The 15897-nt window shown below is 43.2% G+C and overlaps 1 protein-coding gene across 2 annotated transcripts in view; it reads left to right on the plus strand.

Moving 5' to 3' along the window:
• The first annotated feature begins 35 nt into the window (after positions 1 to 35).
• The window catches only part of UTRN (utrophin), a 594587-nt gene continuing 578725 nt past the window's right edge, over positions 36 to 15897 (plus strand). Inside the window, exons 1-2 of one of the 2 annotated variants that reach the window (XM_037894924.2) lie at positions 36 to 627; positions 2175 to 2341. In XM_037894924.2, coding sequence (XP_037750852.1) covers positions 2263 to 2341 — 79 coding nt within the window. In that variant the 5' untranslated portion in view covers positions 36 to 627; positions 2175 to 2262. Of the gene's footprint in view, positions 628 to 1492; positions 1514 to 2174; positions 2342 to 15897 lie in introns of those variants that run through there. The other variant, XM_043543078.1, reaches the window with a different exon arrangement.

The following is a 15897-nucleotide window of genomic DNA, read 5'->3' on the forward strand; positions in this document are numbered from 1 at the left end:
GCTGATTGACAGGGCAGGCAGTCACATGACGCTGCCACGCCACTTTCTCATCGCCAGCGTGCGGCAGCGGCCGCCACTGCTCCAGCCGGAGGGCGGGGAGAGGGGAGCTGGGAACAAACAAAGTTCCAGGCGCAGCAGCAGCTGGGAGCACTCGCAGCCCGGGCGCTGCCTGTCCCGCCACCTCTTGCTCGCTTGGTCGGAGGGAAGCAGGCGCGCGCGGTTAGCGCCAGCCCTGCCCGGAGCCTCAGCCCCGTCCTGTCTCACCTACAAACAAAGGGGAAATCCTGGGGGCCAAAGCAGGAGGAGCAGCTTGTACAAAAAGTTGCTGAGAGCCCGTCTGCAAAGGGGGCAGCTGGAGCCGCTGCCTACTGCCGAGGGACGCGGCGAGAGGGCGGAGGAGGGGGGTTCGGGGGTGGGAAGGTTAAGCAGGAATTCTTCAGCTGGAACAGCTTTTTTTATTTTTTGGTTGTTTTGTTTTGCACCCGCTGCCGCTTGTCCCGGCCCCGGCGGTGGGAAGCCCGGCCGGGCGAAGGGGAGAGGAGCTGCAGCCCGGGGCGCTTCACGCCGAGCCCGAGCTCTCTGGCCCCGGGCGTGGGGTGCAGCGGGGCTGGGCGCGGCGTGCAGGAGGTGAGTGAGTAAGCGCTAGCCCGGGGGCGGGACGCCGGCGGCTCCGCGAGGAAGGGGATGGGGGTGTTGTGCCAGCTCTGGAGGGGTCCTGGCCGAGCACTCCCCCTGCGGGACTTGATTCCTCTCTCCCGGCGTGGGGAGCCGACAGCCGCCCAGCCCCGGGTGCGCGGGTGGAGAGAGCCCCCGGCACGAATGGGGGGGGGGTAACGACAGCCAGACCCTTCCGAGGGGAGCCAGGGCTCACACCCTGCGTGTGGGGCCGCGGGCGGCTCGCTCGGAGCTGCAGGTGCCTTTCCCGCCCCTCGCAGCGGGGCTGGGGCGCGCGTGGGAAGAGCAGTGCCCATAACATGGTGCCCGCTGCTGGTAACGGCCTGTGGGGTTGGCAGCATGTCCCGAGGGAGGGCCAGGGCGACGCCTGGACCCAAGGGGGTTTGGCCCCTCGCGGCTCAGGGGCCCTGCGGGCTGTGGCCGCTCTAGCGCCGCCCGTGGGGGAAGATACAGATTGGGACCGTAGGTGTAAAGGTTGCTCCGGGTCACTCGGGGGCGGGGAGGGGGCAGGTGGTCGTGTGCCAGCCGAATCCTACTTGCAGCCCGCATTGTTGTTGCTCCAGTGATCTGACCTCTTGTTTGGTCACTTTCCTCTCCTCCCGCCTAACGTGTTACAATTGTTTCTCAGCACATAGCATCTTGAGGCTACTTCTTTCTCTCGTCTCCCCCCGCTCTCCCTTTCTGCAGGTGTCATTTAGATGAAAACAGGTTGGGGGTGTGTGTGTGTGTCGGGGGTGGGGAAAGAGATGTGATTTAAGAAGAAAAAATCACGCTCTTCTTTCATGTTGTGTGACTAAACTCCGTAGGAGACAAGTAACTGAACCCCCTATATAACTTGGTGAGGAATATTTATATAAAGTTTGGGAACCTATCCAGGCTCTGGGGTAGAGGGCAAACTGCTTCCTTTATAATTTGCGCACCAGTAAGGGTTAATCCAGCCCGTCTGAGTTTGTTTCTGTTCTGTGGAGCGGGATTAGCAAGTGGTGAGGGTAATGTTCTTAATAGTGGTTTGATTAGTGTTGCATTGGCAGAAATGTGGAACTGATTTCCAAATACCTAAGATTTTAAAAGTTAGGTATACAGTGTTGATAGTCCAATTATGACAAGCTTCATAATTCTTGATCTTTGCCCCAAAGTCTGTCTTTGATGTCCCAAGTAAATTTAAAGTGTAATGACTTCACTTTCATTTCACTTGTATGTTTTGCACTTCCCAGTAGACTAACATTAAGCAGTTTCCTTGGCTGTGTTTTTTCTTTCTGACTTGTACTCGGAGTAGAAAACAAATTTGAATCTTTGTTTGTTATGTTAAAATGCTCTTAAATTGGAAGAGGAACAGAACTTTTTAATGACAGTGATATTTATAACATTTGATATACACTGAAAACATGCTTGACATTCATACATATACCATTGTTCACATGTATAGATTTTAATAATAATTTCTGGTTTAATATGTGGAATGATCAATTTTTAACTACTTTTTTCCTTCTATATTTTAGGTATTGATGGTAAACCAGTCCTGTACATAGAAACTGTTTTTGGAAGGGTTTAGATTATACCAGAGAAGAATTTCAAGGCTGTACAAGGATGGCCAAGGTTTCAGATCAAGAGGAAGGACCTGGTGGAGGACACAATGAATTCAGTGATATCATTAAGTCCAGATCTGGTAGGTTGCAGAAAAACAAAATTGTATATCTCTTTCTTTATAGACCATTGATTATGAAAATGCATCACATAATGTGAGACAAACTGTGTTTAATTGACAAGTTCCTAGTCTCTGTTTGCCAGAAGCTGGGAACTGGCCACTGGGGATGGATCACTTGGTGATTACCTGTTCTGTTCATTCCCTGTGGGGCACCAGGCATTACCCACTGTCGGAAGACGGGATACTGGGCTAGATGGAGCTTTGGTCTGACCCAGTAGGGCATGTTCTTAAGTTCCTGCGACTTTTTTTTGTCTTTCTGTATGTTTGTGTAGCGTCTAGCACACGGAGGCCCTGATTCTAACTGGGGTTTATTGATACAACTGAAATATGTGTGTGCGTGTGTATGTATAAAAATAATTGGATATCTCTACATCGGTAACCAAATCCTTTTATTTAAGCTCCACCTCCTGCATTATAATTACCTCAGATTTTGTAAATAAGCATGTGTTTAAATAAGTGCGCTTATGCAACCAAGTTTTGGCGGCTGCTTCTGTGTTTATTTCAAGCTGGGGAGAATGGCTATTACAGGGTTGCAACACTGTAAGGTGCTTTACATGTTTAATAGTACGCTGTAAAAATTAATCTACTTTTTTGATCTGCTGCTGTTGTCTCACTTTAGCACCACAGGCGTGTCTTGCACCAAAACCATTTGTGTCAAAGAAACAGTTTCTGGCTAATGTTCTTTTCAGAACTATTTTTAAATGTTCTGCTTATGGGTCCTTTTGTAGTTCCTATCCCTTTTGTATGTGAGTGCTTCACAGACATTAATGAAGTTATTCTTAAAATATGTTTATGAAGTAGGGAACTATTACTACCCTGTTCTACAGATTGGTGGCACAGAAAGGTGAAATGACTTGCTTAAGAGCACCCAGGAAGTCTTTTTGCAGAAACAGAAACTGAACATGCTCTGCTCCCTAATTCGGTGTTTTATCCTAAAGACTATCTTTTCTCTCCTAAAGGCAGACTATTTGATATCCACAATGTAACAAACTGGAACTTTTCCAATTATTTATGAATAGTAACAAAATGGCTTCGTAATTACAAAATATATTTGTGTCCTAGTGCAAATGCAGATAGATCAGACTCAAAATTATTTATATGCAATTAGTATAATCAGGTTATATAGCTATCAAATTAAGTAGGATATAAATTTTTGGGACCAGATCCAAAGCCCATTGAAATCAATGGCAATCTTTCAATTGATTTCAGATGTCTTTGCATCAGGCCTCTGGTGAACACAGCTTAGTTTTAGGAATCTCCACTTCTTTTTTTCTTCGTAGTGTACAAGTTCAGAGTGTGGAAAACTTTTCTTAACTTCTGGAAGTGCAGTTTGTGAAACAATATTTGTGGTTTCATTGATATATTTTCTAAATTCTGGACTATATTTGACCTGGTTGGAAATGTCTACTATAAGCCAAGGACTCTGGGTTGGTGAGCACCTGGTTTTTTGTGTAGCTCACGAAAGCTTATGCTCAAATAAATTTGTTATCTCTACGGTGCCACAAGTCCTCCTTTTCTTTTAACAAATACTGTAATTTTTGCAGGCATTTTGTGGAATCATTGCTGTATTTCATGAGTCCTCTGTATAAATAGAATGTGCTGTAATTTCTGTTCTGATATGGACCTACACCTGTCTACAGTAGGCCTTCTTACTTCTCTCATCTTATAAATTAATTATATATTTAAGATCTGTTTATACTAAAATCAGAAATGACTTAATTCAACTTTAGCCTAAAAGGAAAATGGTTGTTCTTGTGTTTTTTTTTTTTTTTTTTAAATCCTGTTTTCAAAACCCCTAAGGACTAAATTTGGCTCTCAGATATGCAGCATGCATCGCTACACATTTTAAAGTTAATTATTACACTACATAGCTGAGATCTGAACCAGCCCCTCTAACTAAGCATGTAGGAGGGATTTTTTTTTTTTTTTAATGAAAGGGACATAATCTATCCAAGTATAGACAGCAACAAAGTAAAGGCTAATTGCCAGGTTTAAAATCTATATTTTGCATACTTTCCCCCTCCTCTTACCCCACTGAAAAAAGAAAAATGCTAAGTTAAAGCGATATTCATGTTGGCACTTTAATGGGAAACAACCCAGTGTTCCATTTATCATTTGTATTTTCAGTTTGGGTTGCTGTTCATGATAGAGATACAAATGGTCAAAGTCCAACAAAAATATTACTGTAAAATAATTCACTTCTCATAAAATGCTCCCTAATTATTTGTAACAGCTGACTTCACAAATATATTTTTGGGAGGATATGGGATGGGACAAGATAGAGATTAGAGATGTAAGTATTCATGCACAACTTTTCATTAATAGTGGAAGCAAGAAAACAGCTGCTTGTCAGAATTTTCTTTATAAGTCAATTTAAATTTTCAGAATATTTGTTTAAAATATCTCATTACTGTAGTGCAGATTTTTTTTAATAGGGATTTTAAAAAAGCAGCTAATTTAAGTCCTCTGTGGGAGGGTAATATATAGTGCCACTTATAAGTAGGATTGGCAGAATTCAGTCTTTCTGTTTTTTATAATTTTGACAAATATCAGTGTGTACTTTAAAGCATTTTTATCAATTTACATTTTCACTGTTGTGGAAAAGCGTTGGGGGAATCATACAATGGGTAAGGGCCAGACAATAAAAAATGACCATACACCCTGAGATTCAAAAAGTTAAACTTTTTTCCAACTTTTCTCCCATTCATTGTTTTTGTTCTCTTTCTAACTAAACAAAGCTGCCAGACAAGATGTTTAAGATGCCTGGATTACTTTAATAATTTAGGGAGCAAAATTTAGCAGTGAAATAGTAACTTGTGTTCAGTGGAATGTCCAGTATTTCAAAAAGGGGGCAGCAAGGAAAGAATGCAGACAAGCAAAAAGTTTTCGCTGCCTGTGAGTGTATAATATAATCCTCAGAAAACAATCAAACTGAGTACATGACCAATCTTTGTAAGATTTGCTGCTTTAGTTAGCTGGCTTTGCAAAATTAGGAAGCAGATAGTGTGAATGCATAGAAAATTATAGAAATAGCTATTTGAGCTAAAATGGTGTTTACTCATGATAATTTATTAAAATATGTCAGGCCTTACAGATCTGCTAGGATATGTCGCATGTGTAGCAGTGCATTTGTCTTCTGTTATTTCTCAATATTACGGAATTAAAAATGAACTAGAACTTACTTTAAATATACAATTTTAAAGAAAAACTTAGAAAAATAAGTGCACTATACAGTTGGAGGATGGGAGGAATGAATAATCTGTAGAAATACCATATGATATGTATTTGCCATAAAAGTACAAAAAACTAAGTACTAAAAAAATAAGTTGGAACAATTTAAAAACATCATTTACACAAAGAAAAAGAATACTGGGTTACACAGTTTCATAACCAATTTGCAGGGGGATGGATCTTTTTATATGCCTACCTTTTTTAAAAATAAAACCTTACTGTCTGCGAAACTGTATCATAAGAATATTTGGAAAAATATTAATGTTTATAGAAAAGTTTTAGTTCAAGATCTAGTTCTGTCATTCAAAGATTAAATTCACTGTGCATGGGAATTCTTGTACGTTCAGATTGTGAAGGTGGTACATCATATTTTTGGATTAGTAAGACCTACCCAGTACATAAATGGCTCTAAACACATTATTGAATGCATTACCAATACTGTCTTGTTCAGTGTTCAGTAAGAAAGCATATTCTAAGACAGTGATACAAAGGCCACAGAAGTGCAAGTCATAAATGCTTGAGAATACCCTAGTTTGTTTGACTAATCATAAACACATTTGGTTTCATTCAGTAACCTTTCTTGTAAAGCATAGTACTAAAGAGTCTTTTGAGGGTGTGAGGTGGGTTTTTTTTTTTAAAGTATGTCTGATTAGGATTTATGAGTTATAATCAAATTTTGGGAGAGACTCTACATAGACTAGACAAATATAGGCACATACTCTGATTAGATAGTGTACTAAAGCTGTTTTGCATAATGGATTTTATTTTTTTTTAAATCTATTGTACGTTTAGAATAACATGATTGTGACCAAAACTATATTGTGTAATAACTATTTTAACCCTGGCAATTACATGGAAGCCAACCGAAGGTTTGCAGAAGAACTGTATTTACTGTTAACCTCTCTTCTTAGGGTACATCTACAGTATGAAATTATTTTGAAATTATTCTATTGGAATTTTTGGAAGCGATTTTTATACATTCGGTCTTTGTGTGTCCCCACTAAGCGCATGAATTGGGCGGCGTGCATCCACAGTACTGAGGCTAGCATCGAATGTCGGAGCGGTGCACTGTGGGTAGTTAATCTGCAGTCCCTGCCACCCATTGGAATTCTGGGATAAGCTCCCAGTGCATGATGGGGCAAAAACAGTCTCGTGGGTGTTTCTGGGTGTGTGTCAGTCGCTCCTCCCTTTGTGAAAGCTATGGCAGACCATCATTTCGCTCCTTTTTGGCTTGCAGATGCCATACTGCTTTCAGCAGACGGTGCAGTACGGTGCACCGCTGCTCTCCTGCTACTATGAATCCACCTCACATTTCCTCTCGTCTTCCTGTGTAATCTCTATAATATCTACTTTCTTTTCCTCGTCAACTGCTTCTGCTGCCAACTCTGCTCGGCCATTGTGAACCGAGCAGCACAGCTTCCGCTGCCAACTCTGCTCTCCCACTCTTGCTGCGCTACTGAGCCTCTCCATGTTGTCTGCCCTGGGCTCCTGCCTCCTTGAAAGCTACAGAAGACAACCATTTCCCACCTTTGTTCGACTATTGTGAACTGAACAGCACCTCTTCCGCTACCACTCTGCTCTTGTACGTTTCGCGCTCTTTTTCCAGGATTACGCTGCAGGCACCATAGTGCGGCAAGCATGGAGCCCGCTCAGGTCTCCGCTGCAGTTTTCACCATTGTAAATACCTCGCGCATTAACCAGCAGTATGTGCAGTACCTGCAAAACCAGGTGAGGAAGCAATGACAGCGCAATTACGATACTGATGAGGACAAGGACACAGACGTTCCTAGAAGTACGGCATGTGGTGATTGAGAGATCATGGTGGCGTTGAGCCAGGTTCATGCTGTGGAACGCTGATTCTGGGCCTGGGAAACCAGCACAGACTGGTGGGACCACATAGTGTTGCAGATATGGGATGATTCCCAGTGGCTGCGAAACTTTCATATGCGTAGGGCCACTTTCATGGAACTTTGTGACTTGCTGTCACCTTCCCTGAAGCACAAAGACACCAAAATGAGAGCAGCCCTCACAGTTGAGAAGCGAGTGGCCATAGCCCTGTGGAAGCTTGCAACGCCCAACAGCTACCAGTCAGTCGCGAATCAGTTTGGAGTGGGCAAATCTACTGTGGGGGCTGCTGTGCTGCAAGTAGCCCATGCAATCATTGACCAGCTGCTATAAAGGGTAGTGACTATGGGAAATGTGCAGACCACTGTGGATGGCTTTAATGCGCTGGGGTTCCCTAACTGTGGTGGGGCGATAGGGATATGCGTTCCGTCTATCTTGGCCCTGGCACACCGGTGCGGCCAGTACGTAAACTGCAAGGGGTACTCTTCCATGGTGCTGCAAGCACTGGTGGATCACAAGGGACCTTTCACCGACATCAACGTGGGATGGCCGGGAAAGGTGCATGACACGCGCATCTTCAGGAACTCTGGTCTGTTTGAACAGCTGCAGGAACGGACTTATTTCCCAGATCATAAAATTACTGTTGGGGATGTTGAAATGCCTATAGTTATCCTCGGGGACCCAGCCTACCCCTTAATACCATGGCTCATGAAGCTGTACACAGGCACCGTGGACAGTAGTAAGGAGGAACTACAGGCTGAACAAGTGCAGAATGGTAGTAGAATGTGTGTTTGGACGTTTGAAAGCGCGCTGGCGCAGTTTACTGACTCGGTTAGATCTCAGCACAACCAATATTCCAATTGTAATTGCTGCTTGTTGTATGCTCCACAATATCTGTGAGAGTAAAGGGGAGACGTTTATGGTGGGGTGGGAGGTTGAGGCAACTCGCCTGGCGGCCAATTTCGCACAGCCAGACAACAGAGCCATTAGAAGAGCGCAGCAGGGCGCACTGCGCATCAGAGAAGCTTTGAAAGCCAGTTTCATGACTGGCCAGGGTATGGTGTGACAGTTGTTTGTTTCTCTTGAAATTATCCACTCCCTGTGTGTGTGTGTGTGTGTGTGTGTGTGTAAAATATATAATGTCACAATGGTTTAAAAACAGTTCTTTATTATTTGTTGCACAACACATTGAGAGAAATGAGAAGGTAGACCGGGGAAGCGGGGGGAGATTCGGTTAGGGGGGTTGAGGGGGAGGGAAGGACAAATCCGGAAACCAAATCAAAATGTAGGATATGTCAGCCTTCTGGTGCTTGTGCAATCCTCTGGGATTGAGTGTGTGGGTCCCCATAGCCTTCTTTCCCACCCCCGTGTTCTTGAACGTCTGGGTGAGGACGCTGTGGAAGTTGGGGAGGAGGGAGGGCAGTTATACAGGGGTTGCAGCGGCAGTCCATGGTCTTGCTGCCTTTCCTTCATTGGATCCACCATACAGCAGAGCATGTCAGTTTGCTCCCCCATGAGCTTGAGCATAGCATCTTGCCTGCTCTCATCGTGCACGTCCCTCCTCTCTTCGTGTTCATTGAACGCTTTATGGGGCTCCGCAGTTGTTTGCCTCTACGCATTCGGCTGGACCCTATCATTGCTGGAGGACTGCATGAGCTCAGCAAACATGTCGTCCTGAGTTCGTTTTTTCTGCCTTCTAATCTGGACCAGCCTCTGGGACGGAGTAGGTAGGGGCGTTGAAACATTTGCACCTGTGGGAGGAGGAAAAGGGAGGGTAGTATTTTAAAAGATACATTTTAGAGAACAAAGAGGACACTTTCTCAGTGAAACAGGCAATTCATAGAACGTGTGCTGGGTACTTTCTGTACAAGGTCCCATTTTGCCTCTTATACTGAAGTGCCTGCCCCTTTGGTGTGAGTAAGCCATCACGTGCGGCCGGGCAACGGAATTCAGCTTGCGAGCAACCATGGTAAGCCCTAGGGGCATGTGGGGTTCTGCTGCTTCCGCATTCATTTCAGTGCTTTCAAACTGCTGCACCCCCTTTCCCATAGCAAGCAATGCCTGGTGGGCTTGTCATATAAAAAGAGGGCCTGCGGGTTCTCTGGGATGATTGCTTCACACAACCCCCGCACCCACCGTGTGGCTCTGAGCAGGGATGAGCCCTTTAAACTAAACGTGAACAGCCTAGCACAGCTGGGTTTCCCCACACCCACACTGCATGGCTCCGATCGGGCTCTCTCTCACCAGAAGTGCCTTCTCCAGGGTCATGGTCCGGGAGCCCGCCTTGGGAGTGGGGGGAGGCTATTGGCTCAGCATTAAGAATAGTTCCTGGTTAGGGGGGAAAACGCATTCCCCACTTGCCACCTGTGCACTGTCGTCCTCTTCGTCCTCCAATAACTCATCCTCGCTCCGTGCAACTCCCCCGTTGCAGGTGTCCACAGACGGTGGGGTAGTGGTGTCATAACCCACTATTATTGCATGCAGCTCACGGTAGAAGCTGTACGTATGGGGCTGTGACCCAGAGCGCCCGTTCGCCTCCCTGGCTTTTTGGTACACTTGCCTGAGCTCCTTGACTTTTGTACGACACTGCTCTGTGCCCCTGGAGTAGCCTCTTTCCGTCATGGCCCTGAAAACTTTAGTGTACGTATTTGCGTGTGTGGGTGGGTTTTTTTTTTTTTTTTTGGAATGTAGTTCTGCTATAACCGATTCGTCTCCCCAACATGCAATGAGATCCAGTACCTTCTGTTTGGACCATGCTGGCGCTCGTCTGCGAATCCGGGACTGTGTGGTCTCTTGTGATGGTGGACTCTGTATGGTCGCCTGTGCTGATGAGCTCGCCACGTGACCAAACAGGAAATGAAATTCAAAAGTTCCCGGGGCTTTTATTGCCTACCTGGCTAGTGCATTGGAGTTGACAGTGTTGTCCAGAGCAGTCACAAATGAGCATTCTGGGATAGCTCCTGGAGGCCAATAACGTCAAATTGCATCTACAGTACCTGTAATCCGGAACTGCGATCTTGATTTTTACCGCTACTCCACTTGCTGAGGTGGAGTACAGAAAATGGATTAAAGAACCCTTTAAATCGAAAAACTGTTTGGTCGTGTGGACGGAATCAGTTTTATATTGAATTAACTTGGCTGATTCAGAAATAACCGCGTACTGTAGACCAGTCCTTAGTGTGCAAATATTAGTTGTGTGGTGTGTGTGTGTTTTTTTTTTTTTTCTTGAAAAATGATAGCATATCTGTCAATTGAATGGTTATATTGTGTTTTTAAGTGAAATATTTACCATCTTATGTAGGGTATCCCAGGCATCTGGAGACATTAAATGGGCATAGCTCAAACTTTACGTATGTCTGTATTATTCCTTAAAACAAAAATCATTTTAATGGATATGTTTTCCATAACACAAACAATTTTTATATGTAATCTAGAATGTAGTGTGTTTTTTTTTTTTTTTTTTTTTTTTTTTTTAAATCCTTTTGGAGAAATCGGTGCTTTTGTGTTTGGTTTTCAAACAGAAGCTTTCAAGAAGGAATGCAGGGGATGCTTGCTTTATTGTGTGTGTGTGTGGGGGGGGGGCGGGAACAGTGCTGTAATCAGTGTGAGTTTTTTTTTTTTAAAGAACAGATTTTTTCTGTGATTAATTATGAAACACTGAGGAAAAACCCGCACTTGAAATCTGTCATGATAGTTTGAACAGTAATGTGTATATAATTAAACAGTAAGACAGACAGGCAAAACATTTCTGGAATATTACTGAGTGCCTCAGGTGCATTTTAAGGTACAAGCGTAGATTGGTAGGAGCTTAATTCTCCTGATCTAGCTTTCATTTTTAATTGTGGTTGACAGGGTCTTGGAAGAACTGATCTAAAAATTGTACTTTTGTTTTGAGAGCTCTTCGGTGAGGATCACTTTTGGGAGTTGACGCTGTTGTTTGAAGAGAAGTATGACTGCTTCGTGAGGATATTTAGATGGTCAACGGCTGTTTTGCTAAGAGATCTCCCTGCCCTGGGACATGCTTTGAGAAGGAGACATGTTCATTCCATAGTTCTTGGATGTTGGCCCATAAAACGGTGACTGTTGAATATATTGTGTGCAACGCATGTCTTAATTCTATATCTAGATATCTGTCTTTTTTAAAGTGCAAAAATTGCCAGGTGAAGCAGCTATTGACTGACTGGTGATGTAGAGGAAACCAGCTGGTTATGGTATCACTTTGAGCATTTGCACATATGTGCCACTGTAGCAATCAGAAACTTGTTAAACATTAATAAAAGAATTTGAACTAGAAGGGATTGGCCTGAATCCGAAGGTGACTGAAGTCAACAGACTCCCATTGATTTCAAATGGGCTTTGGATGAGGCCTTTTCTCACTGGGGCTTCTGATTGCTTAAATTGTTTTGGTGGTTTAAATTCAAACTGTGGGTCTATAGCAAATTAATGGGGCCTTGTGAATTTGAAAATCACGTCAGAAAATTTTGCAGGCATTACTATTTCAGTAACCCCTGAGATTGCTAAAACTTAAAAGTTAGCAGATGTTTCTCTTTTTGTGTACGTATTCACTTTGTGTATAGTTATTTAGCTAGGGAGAAAATGGCTAACTGAAACAGACCTTATAAACATAAACAGGGAAGCAGCAATACTTTTGTTATTTTAAAGGAATTTTCAAATGGTGCTTGATCAGAAACCTGGAACTTTTTAAAAATTGGTCCATTAGGGTTGATCAATGTCCCTTAAATGCTGCTGCTACCTTATCTCTACCCCAAGGACTCTGTAAGGCTATTTCTTCCCTTTCAGTACAATATCCGATTGTTGCACAACAAAATTTTTACTGTCGTTCCTCATTTTTAAAAATAGACATTTGAGTCTTGTTATAGGATTGGGTTCTACCAGTGTGTTTTTTGGCCAAAGTCTCCTTACCCCTTGTCCTTATGCAGAATACTGGATGATTTCCACCCTCTACTGTAGGGGGGGTGTATTTCAGTTGTTTCGTATATGTATATGAATCTTTCAGGTTGAAAGATACTATATAAATGGCAAAATATTGCATTTAGCCTTTGTTGTATGGAACAACCTGTTTTGGTAGCTATCATGACCTGTCACTAATATCTCATAGTTTTGTTACTCCCCTGTATCAGTCTCTGTTGTGATTTGCCTTATATTTAGATTGTCCCTTTCCCAAGGAGCTTACAATCTTTTTGTTCTGTGTGTTGTACAGAAATCTGGTTTGATTTCACCTCTCTGAGCAGAATTTCCTAGTTCCAAACCTGACCTGATTGCCTGGCTGAAATGAGTGGAAGGGTCGTGGGTACTGGATATCCTGGGCTCTGAGGAGTTCTGGTCTATGACTGGCATTATGGTAATACAAATAAATAGCGGTCAGTGCATTAACACATTGCACTCCCATGCAGGAGTGCTTTGATGGAGAGACAAAAACCAAACAAGCCTCACTGTATATTGCACTAGAATTGCAACCACTGAGAAGTTTTGAGGTGGGGACAGGGAGGGTCCCTCTTCCTCAAATCCTTAACCTATTTTTGGTTCCCATCAGTATGATTGCAGGTCTCATGTATTTTCACATCTCCTTCTGCTTTTAATGGCTGCAGTGTCTTTACCACTGTTTTTGTGAGCCGTGAATCTTCATATCTAGCGTCTTTATTTCCTGCAATCGTATAAGTAATAGATTTTAAGCAAACATATTTCCCGTATTTATGACAGACCGATTCAAAGGAAAGTGAAAACACAAATATAGGTAACATGCCTGGACAGACCACTGACATTCTTTGTCAACCCTACCCCCCTAACTAACACACTCTTTCTTTTGGGGAAGATTTTAGCATTCACAAGTTTGAGAGCGGGGTGGGGATGAGTCTAATCAAATGTGGAAACATATTAATTCTCTCTATCCTATATATAATGTTCTTAAAGATTGTGGTACTGTACTTAGTATATACTAAAGCCATTTAGCAAGGCTTAGCTATGTCACTACTGGCATCTTTCATAAAATTACTTACCTTTCCTCTCACTGAAAACTCCTCCTAGTAGAGCAAACACTCTTGATTATACCAGGCACAATGTGTCGCACGTCTATGAAAAGGGAAGAGCAAGGCAATGTTTTAACTAACACTTTTGGTGTTGGAGGACTGGCAAAGAGCCTGGGAAAATTATAATTCAGTGTGTTTGGGGGGTGGGGAACAGAGGGAGAACAAATTGGCTGTGACCATCTTTCTATTCTCCAGTTGATACAGATGCTCTGCTGTGAAATATTTGTAGATGTATATATTATGCATGTTCTGAATACGTTATTCTGCCTTCATTGTGATGGAGAGTAACCCTCCCTTGATGGAAATTCAAAAGTCCGAAGAGAGCAGCTGTTCCTCCTCCTGCATACTGAAATGCTCCCAGCTTGGTGTAGGGGAGAGTTGCACTTACTGGAGCTGGCATAAAACAACAATCTAAACTATGACTAAGGTGTGTTGTGTGTATGGTGTGTTTTTTTGTTTTTTTTTTTTTTGTTTGGCAGCCTGGGCTGTGGTTTCCATTGGTGGACTTATGTTGATGAAAGGATAACTTAATGGTCAGCGCATATCAGGAGTCTGGTTTTCTCTATTAAATTTCTGGAATTAAGAATGGACACACAATGAACTAGAATTTCAGAAAGTGATTATTTTATTCAAAGTGAAGGGAGGGAATTTTAAAAGTAACTGCAAAAGTTACTGGGCAGATAGATAAATAAACCTCTGTGGGGACTAGAGAGAAAATTGTGTGGAATCATTTCCATTAGCCAAGACCATGGGATTATTCAAGAAACTGCAGATTTATAAATGCCAGCAGCTACCAAATGCAGTGTAGTTGTAGTCGTGTTGGTCCCAGGATATTAAAGAGACGGGTGGGTGAGGTAATATCTTTTATTGGACTAACTTCTGTTGGGGAGAGAGAGACAAGCTTTCAGGCTTACACAGAGCTCTTCTTAGGCCCGGAAAACGTACTGTCACAGCTCAATACAAGGCGGAACAGCTGTAGAGGCAGTGGAAACTGGGAATGGAGACAGAATAAAGGAACACTTAGAAGACACTTTGCAGGGGAAGGTATAACATGATCTGATGGCTGAAAGTTGCACCTAGACACATTCAGACTCAAAATAAGAGGTCAATTTTTGACAGTGTGAATAATGAACCATTGGAACAATTTATGAAGGGTCATGGCGGATTCTTCATTACTTACAATTTTTAAATAGAGAGTGGCAGTTTTTTGAAAAGATCTGCTCTAGGAATTATTTTGGGGAAGACTAGATCATGATGGTCCCTTCTGGCCTTGGAATCTGTGAATGTGAAAACTGCGATTTGTTTAGGACATGTGTGAGTTATTTTTAAGGGACGGTCAAGAAATCTGATACAGTGATTGGATAAAGTAATGAGAAAATTGACCTGAGGAAGTCATGCATAACTGACTTGGACTTGAGGAAGGCTTATACAGAAGCTTAGCTAATGTTTGGGGGGGTGGGGGAGGAAACAAACCAAGCCAAAATGAGGAAATGCCAAACAGATTACGCAAAGCAATAAAGTATGGGGCAGAGGAGAGGGTCAGTTACCTTGTGCATCTGCTGGGCTTGGCAGAATGAGGGGGCTGCTGGGGAGCTGACTACTGTCCCCAGGGGTGCCCCCTCCCCTCCCAGGTTAGAGAAGCTAAAGGGCTCCAGTTGAACTCTGGTCCCTCCTGCAGCACATCTCTCCCCACTCCTGAGATAGAGGCTGCAGAGTAGAAGGTGTCAGAGCCAGTTCTGTGCTTGTGGGGCCTCTCACACGCTGGAGAAGAGGTGTGGATATCCTCAGCTGACTATGGGCAATTTCTGCTCCCTTTTCCTTGCCTGTGCAATACAAAGGGAACAGAGCAGGTTTGAGAATCTAACTCACTGTACCTAGAAAAGGATATTCCAAAACTGGAAATCATGATAGAAGACTATCTACAGAAAGTGTACTGTAGCTGCAGTTTCCTCTAGTGTCCAGAAATCCTATTAGTGTGAGGTTCAGAGTACTCCTGCACAATATACTCCTCCTTTCTGATTTGGCTGAACAATTTTGAATGTGGGCCTCAGTAGCATAAGAGGGGCTGTTAAGTAAAAGGGCATCGCATGGACTAGAGTAGTGATGGCATTAAAAAGTATTCACTGTACAGTCTAGAAAAAGCTTTACACCTCTACCCCCTTATTATTATTTATTAGGATTTTAAAATATAAATCCTTCCTTAAAACTCCCTTTCAGTTATGCGTACAAAAAAACTTGATAATGGCAAGGCTGCTGATGTGCTGAGATCACTGTTTGTTATGCTGACCAGTATTGTCTCATTGTTTCCTTGTACTCCCCTTATCTGTCTGTCCATCTCTTGTCTTATGCTCAATCTCTGCTCCCAAAACCATATAGTCTATCTTTTTTGTTCTG

Source organism: Chelonia mydas, chromosome 3 (assembly GCF_015237465.2).
Source record: "Chelonia mydas isolate rCheMyd1 chromosome 3, rCheMyd1.pri.v2, whole genome shotgun sequence".
In the NCBI taxonomy this organism is placed as follows: Eukaryota; Metazoa; Chordata; order Testudines; family Cheloniidae; genus Chelonia; species Chelonia mydas.